The sequence below is a fragment of the Thermobia domestica genome, chromosome 2 (genome assembly GCF_964235325.1).
Source record: "Thermobia domestica chromosome 2, izTheDome1.hap1.1, whole genome shotgun sequence".
Classification (NCBI taxonomy): Eukaryota; Metazoa; Arthropoda; class Insecta; order Zygentoma; family Lepismatidae; genus Thermobia; species Thermobia domestica.
The window spans coordinates 119,291,043-119,307,993 of NC_137455.1; the positions used below are offsets into that span (position 1 = coordinate 119,291,043).

At 38.3% G+C, this 16,951-nt stretch overlaps 1 protein-coding gene across 5 annotated transcripts in view; it reads left to right on the forward strand.

Moving 5' to 3' along the window:
• Positions 1 to 3,828: 3,828 nt before the first annotated feature.
• Positions 3,829 to 16,951, forward strand: part of LOC145675058 (uncharacterized) — a 55,276-nt gene continuing 42,153 nt past the window's right edge. The window contains exons 1-3 of one of the 5 annotated variants that reach the window (XM_081745431.1): positions 3,829 to 3,954; positions 8,269 to 8,382; positions 14,107 to 14,451. In XM_081745431.1, coding sequence (XP_081601557.1) covers positions 14,149 to 14,451 — 303 coding nt within the window. In that variant the 5' untranslated portion in view covers positions 3,829 to 3,954; positions 8,269 to 8,382; positions 14,107 to 14,148. Of the gene's footprint in view, positions 4,088 to 4,111; positions 4,458 to 8,268; positions 8,383 to 14,106; positions 14,452 to 16,951 lie in introns of those variants that run through there. The other 4 variants (XM_081745434.1, XM_081745441.1, XM_081745425.1 and 1 more) reach the window with 4 other exon arrangements.

A 16,951-nucleotide genomic window follows, 5' to 3' on the forward strand; every position in this document is an offset into this window, starting at 1 on the left:
AACTGCTGCGCATACTTGTAACCCTGTGTACGGATTCCACGTTAATCAGTAGGTCCCATATAGCCTCGCTGCTGAAAGGGACGTTTAACTCAACATCAACTCAACTTGTAACCCTGCATTCGAGCGTGGCCAGTGCAGAACGATCTTAATCCACATTGCACCGACTGAAAACGTGGTTGCGATCTCATTCTGGCGAAAAGCGGCTGAATGGACCAGCACTTTTAAGTGTCATAGGGTCATTGTCGTAGATCGCGACAGTATTATATCGACAAATACGCTTTGTGCGGTATTCGCCGAAAAGCGTATTTTGCGTTGTAACTTGTAAGTTCTTTTGTCCTTTTGTTGAATTCATTTTACTAAAATACAGAAACATTATGAGCGTTCTAAAATATGTTTAACCTGATATTTTTCTAGCGAATTATTTAGTAAAGCATAGAAACGACCAGGCCTGTAGACAGAATGGGCCTTATACTGAATCGTTCTGACGCGTGATTAGTGCCATACTAAAGAGATCGACTAATATATGTTCCCTGCAGTAGTAAGGCTTTTAGTATGACGCTAATCATAACGTCAAAATGACTCTGCAGTAGACGCAAAATGATAAGGCGGAATATCTTTTTTGGGGAGGGGGCATTGTGGTGTAAATCCCATAGCAATTATATCTTTCACCCTCTTTTCCTGAATCCGTTTTACCTTAATTTTTTGGGGGGGATTTCGGGGAACATGTCCCACTCTACAATAAAGAGCCCCCAATAAGACTTTTTGTTTAATCCGCCAATGACAAAATCTGTAGGCACAATTTCATTCACTTTGGTTCACTTCTTGCCTTTCGGGCGTTAACTTTCAAAATTTTGGGAGAGGAGCTTCTGTTCTGTAAAACCGTTTCTCCGCAGAAGATAAAAAACAGTATTCATTTATTTTTGCGTATCGTCCATACACAAAATTTCGTTGCGATTCTTCATGTCCTTTACGCACATCTGACATACCGTCATTACCACTTAAGTATTTCGCGAACAAATATTTGAAGGGTTCCGTGCCCTACCCAACCCTTTTTTCCAGAAAATACGAAACCTGTATTCCCTCATTTAATGTCTACAATATCCGTGCACAATTTCATTCACTTCGGTTGACTTCTTTTTGCCTTTCGGGCGTCAACTTTCAAAACTTTAGGTGGGACTTTTGCCCCGTAAAACCGCTTCTTCGCGAAAAAAAACGTATTCGTTTATTTTTTGCGTATTGTCCATACGTAATGTTTCGTTGCAATTGTTCCTGTCCTTTACACACTTCTGACATACTGTTACTAGCACTTTTGACATTTCGTGATCAAATGTTTGGATAGGTCCGTGCCCCACCGATCCGTTTTTTTCACTAAAATACGAAACCCATATTCCCTCATATTATGTTTCCAATATCTGTGCACAGTTTTATTTACTTCAGTTCAGTTGTTCTTGCCTTTCGGGTGTCAACTTTCTAAATTTTTGTGTGGGTTTTATATTAAAACTTTATATTATGTAACTTTTTCTTTTTTATGAGATTATTTTTTTGGGGGGAAAGAGAAATGGTTTCTTCTGGTATCTGTTTTTTGCCATTCATTTTGTTTGAAGTGCTTAAGTAAGATCATTTTGTAACTTTTGGTGTCATCCAACTCCGTCACGATAATAAACATGTCATTCTTAACAATTTGTTTTAATCTCTTATTTGCAGTTTGCCACACTGATATATTTGTTACAAAATTGAAGTGTGTTCCATCGCCTTTCGAATTCGCAACCAACCCAACCGTCGAGCTTTTTTGGTTGCTTGCTATTGCAGGAAGGGGAGAATAGCAGGTGGTAATGCACTTTTGGAGTCGGGTATACAAAGCCAAAAAATGTGCTATAGGTAGTGATTTTGAGGCCTGAAAAAATCGGAAAAGTGTAGCAAGTGTGGCAGCAAGCTGTGCATTTGGTCATTCTTTCACGGAAGAGAAACCATACTATTTTTCGATTGGTAAGGATCGGTAAATAATTTACCGTAAATTATTAATTACATGTAAACTTTATTATTTTTAAATGACTGAAGCGAGGTAATCTTACGATAATGTTTTAAAACCTGGTCATTTGGGGGTTCAGGAAATCATTTAGGGGCCTGGCTCCGATTCCCCTGTGGCTACACCCCTGTATGTATCCATAAACGAGGGAGCGGGTCTACCGAAAATTGAAATCCTAAAGCCGCCCCTATATACATCGGTGGGTGTAAACTGTTTCTAACGCTCTAGCGCGTACCACCAAAAATTTTACCATTCTATAGTCACCAGTGATGCCACACTTGGTACAATTGTACCAGATTCAGCCCTTTTTGTCACTCATCGGCCCGTTGGTACCACGCTGGCATTTTCAGCCCCTTTTGTGAAAAAGTTGGTACATTTCTACCCAATTCAGCACTATTTAACAAATATTGTCACATTTTCAAAAGTTCACGTTACTCATACTGTGTTGGACTCTTAAGAAATGCTTTTGAACATTCATTCTGTGACGTTGCACCGCATAACACTACAAACTTCATGTGAAAAATTCATAATTCGAACTATACCGGGAAACAAATGACGCCAGATGGGCGCATCTGCGCCGCGCAGGAAAGAGACGAGAAAGAAGCAGTGTGGTGGATATTTTAGCTTTTTTTTTTAAAGTACACCGACGTTGAATCAAATGTTGCATATTCTGAAGAATATCAGCGGGTGTTGAAGTAAGCCTATAATTTATGTGTCGTTGAAAAGATTCTACATCAAAACAATAATAGCACCAGTGCCGTACCGTGGAAAATCAGCGCCTCGGCTAGAATATGCGACGGCGCCCCCGTACATATGTCTGAGGTCGATAGACCAACCAGAAAGCGCCACTATGGTTGGCGCGAAGCATAATAAAATTTTAAAGGTAAACCCTGCTTTTCCTTGATTTTGAGCACTTTATATTACTTTTTCCTTCAATTTTATATATAATTTTTTTCTTTTTTCCGTCCGAATTTTGCGGCCCCTTACTTCGGCGCCCGGGACCGTCCACCCCCAAAAGGCATGGTATAGCACGAAAAAATACATTGACGTAGTTGCCGGCTTACCGGGCTAAGTTGTTTACTTGTGACGCCATATTGACGAATATAAAAATACCCGAACATTTCTGCGTTTTAGACATATATATCGACGCGTTGTAACAAACTTTATGTATAGGCCTAAAGTTAGATTAGGGTAGATCATACGTGGGCAAAAATATTTTACTTTTTGACAAAAAATGAATTCTGCCCTTTTTGTTTAAATTTGGTACTATTTTTCAGCCCACTCCAGAGCTAGGACTGTGGCAACACTGGTAGTCATTGAATAATGACTTCCACATAGCTCAAACTTTCTAAAGCTTGAGCATGTTTTTTTCGGGGTTCTTCCATTTCCTTCCACTTTCTTCCTTTCACTATTTCATTCCTTATCATCATCGATTCCTTTAGCCTGCATGACTCGATGCATCGATTCCTTTAGACGTAAAACTAAAAGATTTCATTTCATTTTTCAAACTTTCTGAAGCATCCCAAATTAAACATTAGAAACAGTCTTTGATGCGGGAAAATGTGTATTTTACTGATGATTTGTGAACTACATACTCTCCAAAACTATAAAATCCTGGATCAACTATTGGTAGTAAAGATATTCATTTTATTTCATTTTAGTATACATTAGTTAATGAGTTCTTTATTTAGGGTACTATATTTTTGGAACTTGAAATCTGTCTGTCTCATTTCTCTTTTTATTTCTTCCTTGTTAATACGTTTTGAAATGTTATATCTATATTATTGACACAGAAGCAAACCTAGGTACACGACCTTGATTTAAATGACCCGCTTTAAATACGCAATTGAATTGTAAATATTTCGACCAATAAGAGCGGCAAGAAATTTGCTGCCTTGCCACGGGTCCCTGTCAAAATGGCGTGTGAGGTGTGGTAATCAGATATTTAGTATGTTCTTTATTGTTTCCTTTCTCCATGTGGAGAACATCAACATGTATTTTCGGGAGTTAAATATGTGCTTTGGTTTCTAAGTAGTGCTATCACGAGTGCTATTTGTGGAAGTATGAATATTTTCTTCTTGGTGTTCTAGCCTCAACACAGGGCTTTATGTCGTTGTTGGTAATGGCGGTGAAAGAGTGTAACTATCGCTCTGAGCCCGTGTGATGACGTCACAAAGTGTATAGGGGTAGATTTTAGGCAACAGAGGAGCGTATGTAAATCGTTCGTAAACTTGCACATAAAGATTAGGACCGCTGAATCATATTACCATCATAGTTACCGTTAGTATTTACCCGTAAACAATGCATGTCAAGGACAGTTATCGTGGCTTGTCAGATCACTTGTCACCGTTGTCACTATATAATAGAAAAATGGTTGATATTTTCAAGCAAAGGATGTACTCTGTCCTACGTTGTTACATCACTCCTCAAGGTACATTTCGCTATATTTGTTCGGAATAAATAATTCGGAAAATACAATACACTGATCGTAACGACAAAAAGGCAACTTGCCTACCATATATCGCAATTGCGTGATACCAAATTAGGGACTTAATTTCGTAGTAGACAAGAGGTTATAAAAGAATGTCACTTAAAGGTTTATGATAAATGAATATTGAACTGATGGTTTTTGAGCTAATTTATAAGTGCAAGGTTGAATGGATTTATAGACGTACACCAGTTTTTAATGTTTTCCTTGCACTGCCAATGAACAACCACGTAGTTTTCGTTTGTAAAGATTTGGATTAGTGAAAATAAGTGCAAGTGATATATCGTCTGCGAAATGACAATGAACTTTTTTTTTTTTTTTTTTTTTTGTAAAATTAAATATGCTAAATGTTGAAGAGCTATTTTGCGTGCTATCCTATTTTAGGTACTTTTAGGTACGCATACTTACATTGATAAGAAGTAGGTGCAGAATTACTTTAGGAGGGCTTACCCGTTAAAGTACACAGTATGATCATATGGTATAAAAAGCACGAACCAACTCGTGATAGATACTAAGAAGTACAAATACTATCTAAACTAGGCAGAGTAGGAGAGCAGCAGGGCCACGGTTGGCTGGTTTAAACCAGTTTTTTTTTTTTTTTTTTTTTCAAAAAAACCAACTGGTTTAAACCAAAAAGCGAAACATGTTCGTAAAAGTGTAAGTATTCGTAAAATCTTGATCAACACACACTTGTGCGTTATCACGATTCACTCCCGTATATTATTCGTATTATATTCAGATTTAATTCCCCATTCATTACTCAAAGAGATTATACTACAAAAGCATTATGAATGTCTCTTTTGTGACTTTTTATATTGCTATTGTTATGCAATTGCAATCAAAGAAAAACACTAAATATTGTTTCATTTTAATAATGTTTACTATTGATAAAATATATCGAAATGCCGCGCTTTCTTGGGGGGGGGGGGATGTTATACAAACTCCACGAGAGACATTTATTAAAATCAGAAGTATCTTTGGTATCTATTTATGCATAAATGGGTCAGAGCCAAAGTGGACTCAAACAATTCCTATCTTTATTCACTTTTCTTACTGATATGCAAATTAAGTCGTCGTATTTCTTTAACTTGTACTAATAAAAGTCGTAGTGAACTAACTTGGACTGAAATAATTCTTCTGTACTTTCCACTATTTTGAAATTGTCCATACAATTCTGTATAATGGTTTCACTTGTGCAACTGTTTATCTTTTTGTCCTTCTGAAATGACTCTTGAAAGTTATATTAACAAGTATGTAAAGGTCGGTGAAACGTATTTTTTATCAGGAGTCCTTCGTGAGTGAGTCGGCAGACGTATCGCATTTGTGGCCAATTACCAACGATTTCGAGTTCAAATGGAGGACAATTTCTCTCGTATGTAAGCCGAGAAGCGGTTTGGATTTCGCTTTAAGCTTATATGACCCCTTCCTGCATATCCCGATTGTTGCATAATAACACCAAGGCGAAACAAACTTATTTCTGTCCATATGTGATACAAATACATAGAGCAAATTATATCAACCAGATCCAGATCATCAAAAAATCCAGATTCAAAGGGAAAAAAACGGATTTTTTGGTTTCTTCAATAAAAACCATGTTTTTTTTGCCAACCCTGAGCAGGGCAGTCCGCGTTGGATGCGTCCGTAGAGAGCAGACATGTCAATGATGGTGGGTAAACATAAGCGAGGATAGTGCGTTAGGTTCGGAAAAGTTCCGCCGCGCGAAACCTATGTACTGAGTAAGTGATTCAAACCAAACCTAATCTGACTTCTATCCTAACCTATTCATAAGATATTATTATCATGTGGAGATGCTGGAAGGGGTTAACATAATAAACGCCTTTGGTTTGGTACAGTTTTGTGACAGTTCTGTGGTAATGTATCATCACTTTGCACAATAACTACAGTTCATTATGGTTACGTTATGGAATACTACGTCGGTGTGAGTGGTCCCGAGTTCGATTCCCGGTGGGGGCATTTGGTCGAAAAAGTGTAAAAAGTTTTTTTCAGGTCAGCCATCCTGAATGAGGTTTTCCTGGGTTTTCCTCAATCACACCAGGCAAATGCCGGGGTGGTACCAAACTTATAGGTCCTGGGCCGCTTCCTTCATTCCCTTTTCTGGATGTATGCTTGCCAAGGTACGTCATACCTCATACGTGACGGGCTAAATGGTCATAGATGCCGAAAGTCCAGACATCTAAATCCTAATGGAATAGTACGTGGTACAGAGCACATCTACATTGCATTACTTATTTCTACCTTATGTGCATTAGAGGTGAAGTCTCTTCTCTCTCTCTCTCTATACAGTATATATATATATATATATATATATATATATATATATATATATATATATATATATATATATATTAGTATTGTGAAATAAACTAACATAAAATAGAATAGAAATTCATCCGTAAATTTTACAAATCTATGCGTACCTAAAATAGAATAGCAACCTATTTTAAGCTTAAATTAACCGTTGCATATGGTGGTAACAAATAGAATAGTGTTGTAATTAGAATTTTTTTTTTTTTTTACCTGAAGAATTTGAGCTTTTAAAATCAATTTTAATGAAGAAAGAACAATACGTTGAAAAAATTTCGTAGCTTTGGTGCATAATTGTGGGACGTTTATATATAGATAGCAACCAAGGCCTAGAGTTGAACGGTATTCACCAGGTTATAGCATATGCTGATGTAAATTTAATAGGGGATGATAGGAAAACAATAGAAAGAAATGCAGAGAAAACAGTACGTGGAAGTGCGTCGGGACCGTAATACGGCAAATTATGGATGCGTTAAAATATTAAATACTTTTGATAAAGTGGAGATTTTCAAATATCTAGGATCAATATTAACAGACGAAAATCATATTCACGGAGAAATTAAATGTCGACTAAAGGCAGGGAATTCGTGTTACTATTCGGTTCAAGATCTCTTGTCGTCGCGAATTCTGTCGAGGAATTTGAAGCTCAAAATATATAAAACGATAAGCATGCCTGTTGTTCCGTATGGCTGCGAAAAATGGTCGCTTACTTTGAGGGAAGAACATAGACTGAAAGTATTTGAGAACAAGATCCTGAGACGAATATTCGGACGCAAGAGGAACGGGAATGGCGGAAACTTCATAACGAGGAACTACATAATTTATACGGTTTACCCAACATTGTTAGGGTCGTCACGTCTATTAGGCTTAGATGGGCAGGCCATGTAGCTAGAATGGAAAAAAGTAGAAACGCTTTTCAAAGTCTTGACTGGAAGACCAATCGGAAAACGACCATTAGGAAGACCTAGGCGCAGATGGGAGGACAATATTAAGATGGATCTCGCAGAGATAGGAATACAAAGTAGAAAGTGGATCCAATTGGCTAAGGATAGAAGTCAGTGGAGAGTTTTTGTGAACGCGGCATTGATCCTCCGGGTTCCACAGGCCATAGAGTTAGTTAGAAATCCCGAAAGCCTTATGAATAATCTAACTTGTACACAGATTTTGGGATACAAACTTTTTTCTTTTTTGGTGTGTGTGTTCGGGGGAGGATCTCGGAATAACCCCGTTTTCTCATTTATTTTATTTCTGTGTTTTTTGTGCTGAGCGTTTATTTCGACAAGTGAGATAGTAATCACAGTTATAAAGTAATGAGAAGAAAACTCTTTAAAAAATACTGCTTAGTGTAGTAAACGCTGAATATATCAGCTACATTATCCCATTAAAATACTACTGTTTATAAATATTTTTGTTGTATATTATTTTACAGAATTAGTCACGGGTACTTTTCTAAACCCTCATGTCAAATCAGTGATGATGGATTGCTACTTGAAAGACTCTAGGACATTACGAAACGTCTCTCTTTTGTATATGCTAGGTTGTGGTGAGTATTATGCGACCTATCAAATAATTTCTGTAATGCACATAAATTTAAATCAGTATTTGTTTTCAGTGTATATCTTCAAGGAATGTATATGTTACCAATAGTGTTTCGCAAAATAAAGTTCCGAATTTATTTAATATTCTTTTACACAATCTGTGTACTTGGAGGTTATTTTTATTGTTTTCTTCATTGGAGCGGTATGCTCTTCACAAATGTGTTGTGACCCACACATAATAAGCCAGCATAACTACTTAATATAACATAGGAAATTTCACGCACGCTCTATGTGAAATTGTTTGCCTCCAACCCACAAGGATATCTACACTATGTGATCAAAAGTATCCGGACACCCCCAAACACATACGTTTTTCATATTAGGTGCATTGTGCTGCCACCTACTGCCAGGTACTCATTATCAGCGACCTCAGTAGTCATTAGACATCGTGAGAAAGCAGAATGGGGCGCTGCGCGGAATTCATGGACTTCAAACGTGGTCAGGTGATTGGGTGTCACTTGTGTCAGAAGTCTGTACGCGAGTTTTCCACACTCCTAAACACCCCTAGGTCCACTGTGCCTGATGTGATAGTGAAGTGGAAACGTGAAGGGACACGTGCAGCACAAAAACGTACAGGCCGACCTCGTCTGTTGACTGACAAGAGACCGCCAACAGTTGAAGAGAGTCGTAAAGTGTAATAGGCGGACATCTATCCAGACCATCACGCAGGAATTTCAAACCGCATCAGGATCCACTCATGGTACTATGACAGTTAGGCGTGAGATGAGAAAACTTGGATTTCATGGTTGAGCGGCTGCTCATAAGCCACTCATCGCGCAGGTAATTGCCAAACGACGCTTCGCTTTGTTCAGGAGCATAATCATTGGACGATTGAACAGTGGAAAAGCGTTGTGTGGAGTGATGAATCACGGTACACAATGTGGCGATCCGATGGCAGGGTGTGGGTATGGCGAATGCCCGGTGAACGTAATCTGTCAGCGTGTGTAGTGCCAACAGTAAAATTCGGAGATGGTGGTGTTATGGTGTGGTCGTGTTTTTCTTGGAGGGAGCTTGCACCCTTGTTGTTTTGCGTGGCACTCTCACAGCGCAGGCCTACATTGATGTTCTAAGCACCTTCTTGCTTCCCACTGTTGAAGAGCAATTCGGGGATGGCGGTTGCATCTTTCAACACGATCGAGCACCTGTTCATACTGCACGGCCTGTGGCGGAGTGGTTACACGACCATAACATCCCTGTAATGGACTGGCCTGCACAGAGTCGAAACTTGAAATTCTATAGAACACCTTTGGGATGTTTTGGAACGCCGACATCGTGCCAGACCTCACCGACCTACATCGATACCTCTCCTCAGTTCAAGAAGAATGGGCTGTCATTCCCCAAGAAACCTTCCAGCGCCTGATTGAAAGTATGCCTGCGACAGTGGAAGCTGTCATCAAGGTTAAGGGTGGGCCAACATCATATTGAATTCCAGCAGTACCGATGGAGGGCGCCACGAACTTGGAAGTCATTTTCAGCCATGTGTCCGGATACTTTTGATCACATAGTGTTTTTTCACATTTTAGCACTAGTTGTAAGTGGTAACTTCCGTTTGTTGTTTCGAGAAAACTAGCATCCATACCACATATAAGTAAAAATAAAAAAATATACATAGTTTTATGCTATATCCACCGTCGCTGAATCACTGCCTTGCGAGGACTTTGGCATTACGATATTCTCATTAGAAATAGATTAATGCAGATTCATAATACTTTTTGGTGTCTATGTAGACATACGCCTCTCCACCCATTTATAGTATATAATAAGTGCCTTTGTGGATTATACGCATTAACTTTGAAAAACGTGCATATACAGTATATTCACACGTTTTTAGCTATCAGAAAAGTTAATGCGAATAATTTACAAGAGCACCTCTTTCTCCCTAATGACGAATTACCATAACCTAATATATTCTTTACCTTGTACCAACCATTTGTTATTCTGTGTTACCGTATGTATCTATTAATTGTGGATGATTTTGTATTTTTATTCGTAACTTTTTATATTTTACTATAGCTCAACTTCACTTTCCAGCACTAAAGCTATAATATATAAAGTTTGTGATGAAATCCGAACCTACGATTTGACGTAATTTAACACTTTTTCAGACCAGCCACCCTGAATGAGGTTTTCCTGGGTTTCCTTATTCACACCAGGCAGATGCTGGGGTGGTACAGTCCGCAGCAAAAAACCTGCAACATGAACATGTAAGTTTATTGTGAAACTACGCCTAACAGCGCAGGGAATCAACATAACGTCTAAGTGGCACAATCACGGGCCAGGAGAAACCTCAGCGTCCTCCCCTGCACACTTATTTTGGAGCAAAAAGTTCGTCGTTTCACAATAAACTTACATGCTCATGTTGCAGGTTATATGCTGCGGACTGTACCTAACTTATAGGTCCCAGGCCGATTCCTTCCTTTCCCAATCCTTTCTTCCTTTCCTTTCCCCGGATAGTGTGGTCGCCGAGGGACGTCATCCCTCAAAACGTGACAGGCTAAATAGTCTTAGATGTGGAAAGCCCAGAAATCTAAAATTCTAAATCCTAAATCCTTGACGTAATTTAGCTCGAGTGCATACAAGTGTAAATGTCTACTACTCATACACTCCGCTCCAAATAAAATTTCATATTTACCTTTTTCTGTATCTGTCCATATCTAACTTAGACCGTTACATTTTCTGCTGAGAGTATTCCGTTCATTCCCGGAGAAAGCTAAGTCCATAAAAAGGATAATATAACAGGTGCTGTGAAAGTAAGCAACAAAATCTTTCGTAATACTGTGGTAATTTTTGTATATTGCCACAGCAGTATTACGCTTCCGTAATCTTCTTCCAAATTAAGAGCCTGTGTTTAGCAATATCATATGTTAATGTCTTTATAATATACGTGGAATAGCTCAGTTCCACAAGAGCCTTCTTAGCGTGCAAGATTGCTGCGTACATGGTACCTTGTTAAGCTGTACCCACGGGTAATCAATATTAGTGAAATTTCTACGATTTGTAAACAGTGTCCTTGTTTTCAATTTTGTAAATACTTACTAAATATGAACTGTAAAATATTTGGAAGTCAGTCAGTTCGGTATATGAACTGTAAAATATTTGGAAGTCAGTCAGTTCGGTATTCGTCTTATTTTTCTTCCATACTAGTGTAGAAATCCTCATTTGTCGAGGAAAACTGGATGGGTTCACTAGCCAAGTACAGCAGAGCTATCAATTCTTTTTAAAGGACACTAACCTGAGTGCGAATACAGAACTTCTAGGATGAAAGTGCCTGGACTGTATATATATTAATCCACAGACAACATACAATCCTTCTCTTGAAAGTTCCTTACTATATCAAATGCTTCTAAATTTATTTCCTGCCAGTTCATGAACCATACAGTTGTGTTCCAACACAATCCCTCGATAGCTTCTGCAAGATTCTCAGAAACGCTTATCAACTGAGAATGTTCCTTATTTGTATCCGCAAATAGCTGGATCGTGATAAAATTTATTTACTATGATACATTGTCTACATCTGAAAAATATTCTGTTTCAATACCAATCCAGTTTCTATTCTTTGCAAAAGCCGTTGGATCAACCGATTTTATATTGACTGAGTCATCAAAACGAAAGAGCCTACGAATAAAAACAGTTAAACCTCTAAATCGTCTTCTGCCTTGACGGAACTGATGCCAGAAATCCACCTACAACACTTTTTAACACTTTGAGTCCTGTGGTCAGTAAAACATTATTTGCAGAGATTGAAAATGAAGTAAGTGTTTCCTACATTATTTCAGTAAAACATACTCATTTCGGGATATTCCTCCAATTTCATATATCTCTTAGATTTCACTCTTTTGTTCGACTTTTATGTTTTACACACCCAAACTTCTGTCTACTGTTTCTTGAGTGTGTAGCACTTCCGTGATTTCATGTCTGGATTTTGATACGCTTATTCGCAAATTCAAACCATCTTGGGAACACCCCTCGTACAAATCTGTGTATTGATTCGGATCTTCTTTAATAGTCCTTCGAAAGCACGATATTTTATAAGGACGAAAGATAAATACTGGTATGTGCTATATATCAAATACGTTCTCCTCCTCAGTTATATCTACTACTTTATTCGTAAGTATTGTAGCAATGATCTGTTGAAAATTATAATCATTATTTTCATTTTCCTGGTCGTGGTTCCAGCACTGCGTCGACTACATATTTCCTCATTTATTAAGTTTGGCTTTGCCAGTAATTTTTTTACAAACCTTCTCATATAACTTCTCACAAGCAGCGTATAGTACGTTTATCATTCCAAATAAAACAGTCGCTCAACTGTCCTTAGATGACTGCAGGGAATAGTGAAGCCCTTCAGGATATAGTAGAATAAAAGTAAATATACGATACATCTAGGTAAATAAAGACGTACCTTGTTCGAGCTTCTTCATGGCTGTACGGGTAGCATACAGTCTTCGGTGCGGGAGATCCGGGCTCGAATTCTGGCGAGAGCTAATGTGGTTTTGATCTCACATTAAGCTATAGATCCACGTCTCATATAGCATCGGTGCTGGAATAAATGCTAAAATCGACATATATCAGTCAGTAACACGTCTTATTCCCTGCTGTCGTGTAAGGAACTATACCTACAAACTGTAAGAGTTGATACCTCACTATCAAAATAAGAAAAAACTCTTAGTCATAGCTTTAGAGCTAGGTACGTCTAAAAGCGTGAAAAAAAAAAAAAACATTGAAACACGTGTCATTATGAGCATGAGATACAGTGAAGTGACGGTCTATTTCAGCATAGAGGAAGTCACACGTACGCTATCCAAAAATGCAGATATCAGGAATGTACAATAGTTGTGCAGGGGATTTCCCGGACATGCTGCCAACAAAATTCTCAGATGTACTCGGACTTACAGTCGGTCCAAATTAGGCAAAAGGCAAGCCTTGACGTGACAGTACGTCGGTGGGATGTCGAAAGTAGGGAACACCAGTTCCATCGTTCCTCGTGTTTGAATAACGCGTGCTGCCATATATTGTTTCATGCCATTTTTCACGTTTTCTATACAAAATACATATAAGCATGAAACAATACATTGCAGCAAGCGTATTCCGAACACGAAGAACCGTGGAATTGGCAGTGCCTAAGACTTCGACTTCACGCCGAAAAATTCCATGTTTACTGCTGTCAAAACTTACCTTTTGTCTACTTCGGAGACATCTGCCAGAGCATATCGGAGAATTCTGTTGGCAGCATGTTTGAGAATTATGCCCTGTAGTGAAATTCCTTGTGCAACCAATGCACATTCCTGAAATATGCATTTTTGGATGGCGTGTGTGTTTGCATTTACGTTGATGTGGACTGCCACTCCATTATTTTTCGTATTTGAAATAATGCATTTTTCAATGTAGTTTGTCCACGCTTTTCGGACGGCCCTAGTTCTGAAATTGAATTTTTTTCCTCTGGTCCATATAAGCTTTTTTATCATTATTATTTTTGATGTGAGGTATCGCCTCATACAATTTGTTGATATTGTTCATTAACACCTGTATATAGTCAAAAGAAAATCAGATAATAAGATATTATTTTTGATTTGCTAACGTTGTTGGAGTCTCTAAAATGTTAGCTTTAATTAACTTGTATATGTGTGTATACATGAGAGATTTTGTAACTGTTTGCCTTCTTGTTTCAGACTAAGAGCTACAGTGAATGTTGTTTGTAGCTCTTGCGTAAAATGAAAGTTACTAAGGAGTCGTTAACTGCCGCCGGCACGTTAAAAGTGGGGAGCATAACGAAACTGGAAGAAACTCATACTGGAGGAATCCCGTCTCTGGCTACTCAAAATCAGGAAGTCTTGTCATCAGATGTTACAGGCATTATTGCGGACTTACCGCTGTCGACGGCACAAGACTTAGGAAACTCACAAGATATTACTGTCGCACATGTAAGCGAATCGGAATCCGATCTCCATGGCGCGTCAGGAGATGGAAGCACTGTTACACCACTCCTTTGGCATTCTGATGGCATTCTTCGTCAAGTAAGTATATTCTATGTACATAGGATGTTTTACATGTAGTTTTGTTTGTACAGCTGAGTCATTTTATTCGAAACCCAAGGGGACTGGAAGAAGTCCAAAACATTCAAAAATATGTGTTGTTAAACACCTAGAATCAAGCTAAGAAAACTAGTGTATCTACAATTAAAAAATAAAAAATACAATAGAATCGCGCGTAAGTTAAGCCAAACGTAGTATGGAAAACATACTAGAGCATGAATTATCACATGCTGGAGTAGTAATCTTAATTATCTGCCAGAGCTCCTTCGTGGCTAAGAGGTTAGCGTACGCGCCTTTGCGTGGGAGACCCGGCTTCGATTCCCGGCGGGAGATCGTGTGGTTCAGATTCCGCGTTCATCATTAGGCCCCGTCTCATATAGCCTCGGTGCTGAAAGAGACGTTAAACTCAAAATCAACTCAGTTAATCTCTCAAGAAATTATTGATTTTTGTTTGGTTTGATTTGATTGTTTTTACACGGACAACAAAACCTTCAGTTTCATTTATTGCGTAAAATACGAATTAGTAATATTTGGTTTACTAAATTTTCAACCATTTCAGAAGCTTCAGATGAGGTTGACACAGGCAGTTTCGTTACTTCATCACCGATTTCGTTTTCACCATCAGATAGATTGTGTTCTGTCATCACTCGTTCCTACGGCTGCTTGTAGATAACTGAAAGACAGTACAGCTACGTTCTTCTGTTTGCAATTTGTTCATGACAAAAAAAAAAAAAAAATCTTGTACTGTATTACTTTGAATAATCCAAGCAAGAAATTCAAAAGTTCGATTTACCCACTATTTTTTACCATAGTTTTTAGTGCAGTTTTCAGGGGGAATAAACTTTGTTCGGATTACCAAGAGTCCGTTGTGTATATACTATTCTTCCATATTTGTAGGAGAAAATTACACTAGCCAACAGTGAAAACGTAACTGGAATGAAATAAATGTTTGTTAATATATCGACCATACTGATAACGAAAACGACAATGAAAAACTCGAATTAGCTCTCGTTTCCAATTTAAGGGGGGGGGGGTGCATTCAATTATAATTAGTATATTTTGTTAGCATTCATTGTCAGTCCCTTCCTATATAGACTTCGAAATCCCACTGATGGTAGACAGACTAAGTTTTCTGCAGGCAATAATAGCTGTGTGTATTTTGTCGCTACTTTTAGCTTGGGCACGTAGCATAAAGGGGGGAAGGGGAAGAGGAAGGGAAGAGTGGTGCATATTTCATTTAAGTGTAGTTTCAGTCTCTTACAAGCTGGTCCTTGTTTCGATCCCAGCTCGCGCCATGTGAGCTTTCTGGTGGACAAACACAGTGTGCGCGAGTTTTCTGGAGGTTCTCTCGTTTCCTGACACTTTCTTCATTCCACCATTTTTACTCATTTCTCATCCTCACCGTCTAACCGACATAATTGTGGGACGTAAACCTTAGATTTCGTTTCATCTTCTGATACAAACTGTATTTATCTGTTCCTGTGCCGGAATAATGTTACTGAAGTGTAGTTAGTGCATGTGGTCATTTTAATTCTTTCGGTTTAATATGCCTCGCAAATGCGTAAACAATACTGACAATTTTTGCTACATTTGCGGACAGCTACATTGAATTCGCAAAGCAGGACAATAACGCCATATATTATGAACGCGTACATACTGTACTTTGGCTGTGAAATCGGGGACCAAAACAAGCCCTGGGCTCCTCATGTATGTTGCATATCTTGTGTCTCGAATCTTCATTCGTGGTTAAATCGTAAAAGATCTTCCATGGGCTTTGCTATACCTATGATCTGGCGAGAACCATCAAACCATGTGAATTAGTGCTACTTTCATAGAACAACTTTATTAACACATGGTATTTCCAAGAAGAAAAGATCTTCCTTGACATATTCTGACTTCTTTCCTGACAACTGTAGTACTGTAAACGACGAGCACGGGAAATGCTTCCACCAGCAAATTTCGGACATGGAAATGAGATACGAGGGAAAGTGGAGTGCATCAATGTTAGCCGATTACTACTGGACACTAATCAGGGAATCACCAGCAGAAAACTACAAACGCCAGGCAAAGCAGTTGCGCCTTCAGTGACCGTCCTCTGAGAGATAACAACAAGGTAAATACATGCATAAGCCTATATAGGCAATAACGTTAAGTTACCGTAACTTCAAAACGAGAGCTAATCTTCCATTTTCATTAACATTTTCGTTATCAGCACACCCGAAAACATAAAGATTAGCTGTTTTCATGCCAGTTATAGAAAAAAAGAAAAATTTTGTTGGCTAGTGCTATCAATCAGTTTATATAGTTAAATTTCGTCAAATTAAAGCTATCTTTCTTTCAAAATATTAGTCATACTGCTGACATAATTCCTATTACCATATCTTTTGAATCACTTTTGAAATTATAGTTCTGTTTTTGTATGAAAGAACAGAATATGTGAAGTTCGTCTTCCCTCCTCTTCATCCCCTCTTTCTCAAAACGC